The 9069-nt window shown below is 29.0% G+C and overlaps 1 protein-coding gene across 1 annotated transcript; it reads left to right on the plus strand.

Annotated features, from left to right (window-relative positions):
* Nucleotides 1–267: 267 nt before the first annotated feature.
* LOC119672643 (putative mediator of RNA polymerase II transcription subunit 26) lies at nt 268–4667 on the plus strand. The gene is made up of 7 exons (XM_038083747.1): nt 268–483; nt 544–2019; nt 2078–2265; nt 2325–3531; nt 3587–4038; nt 4214–4343; nt 4408–4667. Exons 2-7 carry the CDS (start codon nt 567–569, stop codon nt 4548–4550), a joined length of 3573 nt encoding a protein of 1190 aa, XP_037939675.1. The 5' UTR covers nt 268–483; nt 544–566; the 3' UTR covers nt 4551–4667.
* Nucleotides 4668–9069: the final 4402 nt, after the last annotated feature.

A 9069-nucleotide genomic window follows, 5' to 3' on the forward strand; every position in this document is an offset into this window, starting at 1 on the left:
CATGTCGTCCAGTTTTTAATATAAAAGCACAACTTGGTTTAATGGCAATAAGTCTGAATAGAACAAATTTAGAAGTGATTTTATTTTCTTTAACAACAATTCGATTGGTGCTCAAAGTAGCATTTCTACATTATACTACTACTTTGCCGTTCTTACTAACTTAATATATGTATATTAAATAAAGTGGTTTTATTCGAATTTTTATTCATTATTTTTCTGGTTACGATGATTTAATTAAAACGACAATATATTTCATTTTGTTTATTAGATTTTTTCTGCGAAGTTAATGCATAAATATCAATATCTTTAACAGTGCTTGATCCTTGGGTTGGCTTACAATATAAAAAATTGTTACTACGTCGATGACACAATTTGTAATCAAAGGTTTCATTAAAAGTTTCTAATCTATGTAGTATTTGGATTATTTGGATATTTGAATACATCAAAAACACCATATAGCACATTCAGCATATCTATATCAAGGTAAACTATAAAATTGTGTTACTTGTATTATTTTAATATTTAAATGTTTTCAAATTTCAGATTTATAAATATTTTATGTTAAAATGAGCTATAATCAGAAACCGCCTGGACCTGGAGGCAGTGGAATGGGTGGTGGTCCACCAAATGGTCCAAATAACTCTCAGCAAGTTGCCAAAACAATAGCTGGAATACAACAGCAAATGCAAAGTTTAGTACATGGACAAAATGCAATACCGCAATCACCACAGGCTGACATAAATGTATTTCTGCAACAACAACGTTTACAAATTTTGAAGCAGCAACAACAACAGTTATATCATTTTCAGCAACAAATGCAGCAGCAACAACAACAGCAACAAAATAAAGATCATTCTGGTAGCTCAGGTGAACCATTAGCGTTAACGCGCACCCCAGCTGCTGCGGAATTGCTTAGTAAAACTTATCAACAACATCATCAACAACAGCCGAATGGTAGTTCAACCAATACCAATTCTGCAATTAATCAATTTCAACAACAACTACAAGCATTGCAACCAAATATAATGCAACAATTACAGGCCTTTCAGATGCAAATGCAGCAGCAACAGCAACAACAGCAACATTTTACGCAACCAACTCCACAACAACAACATCATGCACAACAACAAGCACAATTACCGATTCCGCAACAGCAATTGCATGGTCAAAATCAACAACAGCAAAAAGCTTTATCTGCGGCAGCTGTACAGCAGTTGCAAACCTTACAACAATGCTATTTATCAGCAGTTCAACATACACAACAAGTTGGTTCTAATAAAATTGGTGCAACACCACCTCCACCTCCTCCACTTACCAATCAAATGAAACCGCCCAATTTACCACCAAGTACTCAAATTACACCTGTACTTGCAAATACTGCCGCAAATATTGGGTGTGGCTCTTTGCCAACTGGATCAATATCAAAGAGCCCTTCAAATATGCCACCAACAATTACTGGATCTTCAAAACAAGTAGCGCCATCCATATCTTTATTGCCAGCAAAACATCCGGCAACGTCTCCCACGCCAACAGCAGCACATCAACAAAATAAATTCGGTGCTGGTAAATCTTCTCCCATAATAAGTGCTATACCGCCACCATTTCCATCGCACCATCAAAAACCTTCAAATACAACTGTGACCCCCGTACCGACCACTTTAAGAACTGGTACAAATCCAGACTCAACAGCAGTGCAGAATTTACCGCAACGGAATCCTGTATCACTAACGAAACAAACAACTTCTACAACATCATCATCTGGTAATAGTGGTACTAGTATACCTCAAACGCCTGTAGAGACTTCAGTACAACATACTATTGAGCCACTTAACTCGAATCAAATTACTCAGCCTAAATTTACCCCAACCACAGTTGATTTGCCCTCGACTAATAAGAATTTAAAATCTCCATCCTTGAGTGTAAACAACAAAAATAATGAAAGCGAACATTCTGCTACAAATACGCCAGTTGTTGAGCCTCTAATAAAGGAAAAAGAAGCTCCACAAACTGCAGATGATGGTAAACATATTATAATACATATATATTATTGATATATTAATTTAATATTTTAATATAGGCAAAACTGAAAATGTTCAAAAACCAATTATATCAGAATCAAATGAAAAGAAAACGATGGATGGCACTGTTCCAGGTTCTTTGGATTCTGTTGAAAATAAGGAAACTGTAGACAATACAAGTGCGCAATCGGCTGAAATAAAGATTACTAAAAATAACTCTATCGCAAAAGATATAGAAAATGAAACGGTAACGTGTTAATATATATATTTTTTAAATGAAATTTTTAAATATAATTATACTTTCAGAAAAACAACAATGAAGAAAATATAAAACCTACTGCTGACGCACCAAAATCTTGTCCTTCGGTTGATAATAAAGACGATGAAAATGTTATTAAAGAAACGAATAAAGTACCAGAAGAAAAACAGGAACAAAAGTCAATAGATGCTGCAGATACTAAAACTGAAGATGAAATTAAACTTGCTGCAGGCGGTTCATCTGAAGAAAAAGACATTGGCGATGTCACAGCTAGGTTAATAAAAGTAAATGACGAAAAACTTTCAAAAGAGGACTTGGAGAAAGCTGATAAAGAAAATAATGAATGTAAAAAAGAGAAAGATACGGTCAATGATGAAATCATACCAAACGAAGTAGAAACCAATTCTGTTAAAACAAGTTTTGTAAACCAAAAAGATGAAAAAGCGATTGAGGAAAAGGTGGAACCACAAACAGCAATCTTGGACTCCTCTGATAATAATAAATCTTCAGCAGTTATTTTACCTAAAACCAATGAAAATACTGCAACAAATATAGATACAAAACCTATTAAAAAACCACTACGGCAATCAAAATCTGTTAAATCAAACAACGTTTCAAATGTACAGTCACCTATTGAAAAAACACCAGAAAAAAGTGAAAAAGCTTCTAGCAGTCGTGCAGCAAGGGAAGACAAAAGAAAATTAAAAGTAGATGTCAACCCGAATGATGTTGTGTCAACATCACCTTCAACGCCTGTGGAAACAAAAAATACTTCCAGAGATCGTAAAAGTCAAAGACATCGTCTCAAAACAATATTATATCAAAGTCCATTACCAGAATTGGCTTATATTACTAAACTTTCCGCCAGTGAGGCATCAAATTCACCAAAGCCAATGTCAGTGGAAGACAAACTTATTCTATTTTACAAAAATGAATATATGGCAGTTCGTAATGCAGAAGGTACATTTTATCTTTGTCAAACAATGCAAAATGTGTATCGTTCATCGCCCCGTATCAGCATTCGTTGGTTGTCAGAGGATAACAAAGATGAAACCATCTACATACCAGATTTTTACGACCATACAGATCGTGAATGTGTTTTAACTACCGTTGAATTGAAAAAACTTGATAAGGGACACTTACGCTTACCTGAAGAAGAAAGAACACGTATAGAAAGCATACTTAAAAAGGCCCTAGATGTAGAAAAGGGTATTGTACCAAGACCAGAACTTTCAGAAGAGAATCCAGATGGACGTAAGTTTATTAGAAATAATAAATATATATTTGTCTAATTTGAAAATATTTTTAGTTGATATCTCATTATATAAAGATGAATCTCAAATTGAGAAAAAAGGTGGAGGTGGTTTATTAACAGTTGCAGCTGTGCGTAAGTCAAGACGCAGTATCAATAATGATAGCATCGGAACAGGAGTTGCATCACCAACAGTTGGTAAAAAACGCAGTCGTGGTAGTGTGAGTGCATCTATCGCCATTTCAAAAAAACTATCGGCTAAAAAGCGAAAATCAATAAGTAAACGTAAAAAAAAATCAAAAGGTTCAGATTCTACTGATGAAGATAATGATGACGAAAGTTCAGATGAGAGTCCATCTGATAAAGAATATAAACCAAGTCAAAAAAAGTCAAGTAGTGTATCGGCTTCGAAGTCATCACCACGTGCACAAAGATCGCCTTTAGCTAAAGCAAGAGCAGCTTCACCAATTACCCCAACAACATCACGAACTAAACAAGGCTCTGAAAAGGTATATTAATATACTATAAATATTATATAACATATATGTTGTATACATATCTTAGATATATATTATATTTATATATTATATATATATATACTAAATATATATTATACATATATATATATATATACTGGGTGTATAATAATATTCGCATTATATGATTTTTTTTGTTATCTTTCAGACCGTTTCAAGTAGTCGAAGTGATCGAGCAACAAAACGAAAATCCATACTAGATGAAAGTGTAGATTATCCCTCACCAGCAAAACGGGGCACAAATTCTAATACAAAATCAGTAAACTCAAAGAATAGACGTAAGTACGCTTACAGTTGCAATATATTTGCTACATTTGGTATTAAAAAAAACTATTTAAACAGATCCTGAAACTGACACAGAAGCACAGAACAAAAACTCGACTAATGATGTAAATAATTCAGCGACAAAACCGCATTCACCAGGCGTAAGTACATCAAATGCTAATGCAACTGGGCATAATAGACATACTAGAAGTCGAAAATAAAATATGATGAGCAATCATTGAAGAACAGTAGTTTTAATATTCTATATAATAATTAATACAAGAATTAGCTGCTGACAATTATGATTGATAAAACTGAGTTGTTAATTTCGATCGAAATGTATGATTTTTTTTTTGTTTAATTTAAATTTATATTTCAATTCTGTTTTTGTTGTTTTGTTTAATTTGAAAATGCATTTCAAGTATTTTTTTTTGTTTAATTTGAATAACAATTTAAGTGTTTTTTTTACTTTATTGAAAATTGCATTTCAATTTTATTATATTATGGTACTATGTCCATATTGATTTTGAAGACTCAGTCTGTTAATATAATTTTATAAACTCTATAAATTAGTATATAGTAGTAAATCAAATATGTAATAATCATATATACTATTACAATAGTTCATTGTATATATGGAATTCAATTATTTGTTTAATATTTTAAATTGTTTTTAAATTATTACTAAGAAGCAATTTGAATTTCAAAATCTTATGATCAGCCATTATATGACTCAATTTTTATTAAATTTTTTTTAATAATTTTCTACGTATGATAATACATACACATTTTTGATAATCTTTTACTTTTATGCATATTTTTAAAAAGTTTGGAAAGTAGATATTGTGACTGAAAAAAGCACATAATTTAATAAGTTTTTAAACAACGTCTTCAGCTTTTATATTGCATCGCTTAGCAGCGAAATTTGTTTTAACAAATTTGAGTTTTGATCGGCTACAATTAGTAATAAATCTCGTCAAAGATATTTTAAATTCTTATAATTCTCGTTAACGTTCCGGTCGACAATTTAATATATAATTTTAATATGTTTATTTGTTTCAAGTAGTCCTATTTTAATGTATTTGTTTTTGTATTTAATTTTTGTAAGAAAAATATTCATAATTGTAAACATGTATTTACCTGATTGATTTGTATATTGTTTTATTTGATTGTAGAAACCTATTGCAATTTTTACATATAAAGTTTTAAGTTAATTTGTGACTAAAATGAAATTTTATACATATAAATTATGTATAACATATAAATAATTATATATACACAAATTTGCTAATAATCTATTAAAAAAACATAATTATATATATAATTTTAAGTAATAAAAATATAGGCAAGTCTATGAACCTAGTTATACGAGGCACAATTTGCTATATTAGTTCATGATAATATGTATTAATAAGGATTCGGAACATAAATAAGCAAAATATAGAAGTATGCCTTTCAAAGATAAAACATATGCAGTATAATACAATAGTAAAAAAGTATATAACAAAAATTTTATAAAGTAGATATCATAAACATAGACTAGGCTATGTATTTATTATATCAAAAATATATTATTGTACAATTGATTTCTTTGGTAGGCACCACAATTTAAGAATTATTCAAATGTTGAGTAAAATTCATTTGGAAGAGCAAAAAGTTACATGACTAAAAATTTAAAATAAATATGAGAAACAAAAAAAATCCATTAAATGAATATAATTAATAATAGGAAATGTTTAAATTTTAAAATGTTAAGTTAATGAAAATGCCGATGAAATTGTTTTGTTAGTTTAGGCTGCAATTGTAGAAAAGAAAATATATTAAATCAAATTATAAAATTAAATATTAGTTATTTTCATTCACAAAAAAGGTCACAAAAAACAAAAATTTACATAAATGAAAATGAAATATATATTAATTATATCTATTTGTGCATGCGTGTCTACATGAATTTAAAAAATTTATTTAAGAATTAAATAATATTAGTTTATGTAATCAAATATGTAATTGAAAACAAGCAAAGAATTATATAAGGTTTTAAAAATAATTTTAAAATGTATACATTCACATTTAAAAAAATATTGTATAATTTACTAAAACAAGGCAGTCGGCAGCTTAATATCGATTAACATATTCTGAAGTATAATTTGTCACTAATATTAAGAAAACATATAACACATAATTAAAATAACTACAGCATATATGAATGATATTAAAAAATTTAACAAATTTTATAAAATCAATATAAATTGTTAAATTAAAGGGAAATATCAAATGTATTTCTTCAGATAGCCGCAATGAACAGTAATATTTCTTAAAAGGTCATGCATACATAATGATGAGCATATATATGTATATGTATATATATATACATATATATATGTATACATATACATATATACAAATAATTAAGTTTAAAATAAGTTAATAAAGAGAATAAAATTCATTTTGAAATCTTAATTTTAATTTGTTTTATTTCTTTTTTTATAACAGTATTGTAGAGTGAAAAAATATTGAATGAGATTTGCAAGTACCGGCTCCAATGTTTAACTAAAGGTGGTAATGTATAAGACTAAAATACAAGTTCGTACATTTTAATAGTTCTGAAATTTAGTTCTGAATTTTATTTTCAGTTAAATATAAGTGCTTTCAGATAAATGTTATGTTTCGCAGACGACAATCTGTAAGCAGGTGCGGCCCAAAAAACTGATATAAAAACACTATTTTGTAATATATTCATAATTTTAAACACAATCGCGATGCTTAATATTTTGATATTGAAAATATAATAATAAATCTAGAAATTTGCTAGTATTATTATATGAATAATATTGGTAGTACTATATGAAGAATTAAACAATTGCAGATATTTGTTTAATTACAGAAAATAATTTTGTTGTTTGAGTTATGAGTTATCAAGTGAAGTGTAACAAATAACGGCTTTATATATGGTAAGATATAATATGTCTATATTGTGGAAGTGGCACAGTGCAAAAACTTGAGAGTAATAAATACATCTAACTTGTAGATGTATAACCTACCTCCAACTATTACTGGAAAATGTGATCCTATCAATGATACATATTAGATGATAAGATATTAATTTAATTACATCTTTATGAAGTACTCTTAAACACCAATAGCACTTTAAGATAGAATTGAATTTTCCAATCAGTGGCTGTATTGGTTTTATTTAATATATATTATTACCACAGTAATCCAGAGACGACATATTGAGTAATGTCCACCCATTAAGAACGTGGCCGAATTAATAGTTCAAAGACGGTCTATGAGTTAATGGGGCATAAATGTGTTCGATTGATGCCAAAACTATAGGTATCTGTATGTGCAAGCAGTTGTGTGCAGTAAATCAAAGCAGGACACCCGATAAATGACTACGTTTCTAATCTGCCTCTACTCCTTAAACCCCCCACCCTCACTCTATAATTAGACATCTACATCCTAACACATGCATCTCAGCGGTCTACCACAGTAACATTAATGATTACCTCTATAATCATTATCTTATTGTTGTTTTTGTCATTATATGTTTTAATTCGTATATTGCGAATTTTAATTTAATTGAGTTGGTAAAAGCTACTACCTTTACTACCTCCTTCCTTTGAGTGTGTAGCAATTTATCGGTACACGGAAAAGATGACAATCTACATCACTTTTAAATCCTTTTTTGTGTTTATAGTATTACAGAATGAATATTGGAAAATCTTCTGTCCAATGTTTCTTTATTTTTATTAATCTTCATATATAATACATTTCATTCTTAGGTTTATTTAGAAATATATAACTTTATATATAAAAAATCAAAATTTCAACCTTTTAAACCCTTTTTTTGTGTTTAAAGTATTACAGAATGAATATTGGAAAATCTTCTGTCCAATGTTTCTTTATTTTTATTAATCTTCATATATAATACATTTCATTCTTAGGTTTATTTAGAAATATATGACTTTATATATAAAAAATCAAAAATTTTAAACTGTATGAATATTAATTGTATTTTAATCAATTATTTTAAAATTAAATTTAATGTAATAATAATTCACTGCCTGTCATTGTACTAATATTTTTTATTTAATTTCAAATGTTCTACATTTTATTACTTTTTTTTATTCGTCTTTAATTGAATTTTCTTCTTCTTCAATTTCGTGATCGCTTTCATCGATGTTCTCAACGCCAAGTTTTCTCAAAATACTGCGCAAACGGCGAATTTCACGTCTGGCGTCATCGACCTCAGCCTCCAGTTTTTCGAGTGTTTCAGCTGAAACTATAGTAGCACCAAGTTCTTTTCTTATGTATTCCATTGGATTATTTGGTCTACGCTTCGATTCAAACATTTTAGTAAGAATCTGTGACAATTTCTCTTGAACTCCTGATTCTTGAAAATACGATAAATAATTTTCTTTTCGCGCATCTGTCGGTATCTCTAAACCACCAAAAAACATAGCCATTTTATAAACTATAATTTAAATTATGAATTAAAAATAAAAGAAATTATTCAACACAATCAAGTTTAAAAGTAACTGTAAACTACATGCGGCCACTATTTTAAAATGTCGAGCTTTAAAAGTTCGAAAATGAGATCAGTGTACTGTTCACGCAAGATGCAGTGCTGCCAAACTTAGCCACTGTAGCAAATGTAAAACTTTAAACATTTTTCAACTTTTACACGAAAGCTTTAAGTATCAGTATGTTCATATATTTAAAATAAATTTCCTTTGA

This window comes from Teleopsis dalmanni, chromosome 1, assembly GCF_002237135.1.
Source record: "Teleopsis dalmanni isolate 2A chromosome 1, ASM223713v2, whole genome shotgun sequence".
In the NCBI taxonomy this organism is placed as follows: Eukaryota; Metazoa; Arthropoda; class Insecta; order Diptera; family Diopsidae; genus Teleopsis; species Teleopsis dalmanni.

Bases quoted from the DNA above. Each gene is read 5' to 3' on its own strand.
- LOC119672643 (XM_038083747.1), top strand. From the start codon at position 567: ATGAGCTATAATCAGAAACCGCCTGGACCTGGAGGCAGTGGAATGGGT. The intron at 3,532-3,586 runs GTAAGTTTATTA...AAATATTTTTAG, and splicing joins AGAAGAGAATCCAGATGGAC to TTGATATCTCATTATATAAA. The intron at 4,039-4,213 runs GTATATTAATAT...GTTATCTTTCAG, and splicing joins CTAAACAAGGCTCTGAAAAG to ACCGTTTCAAGTAGTCGAAG.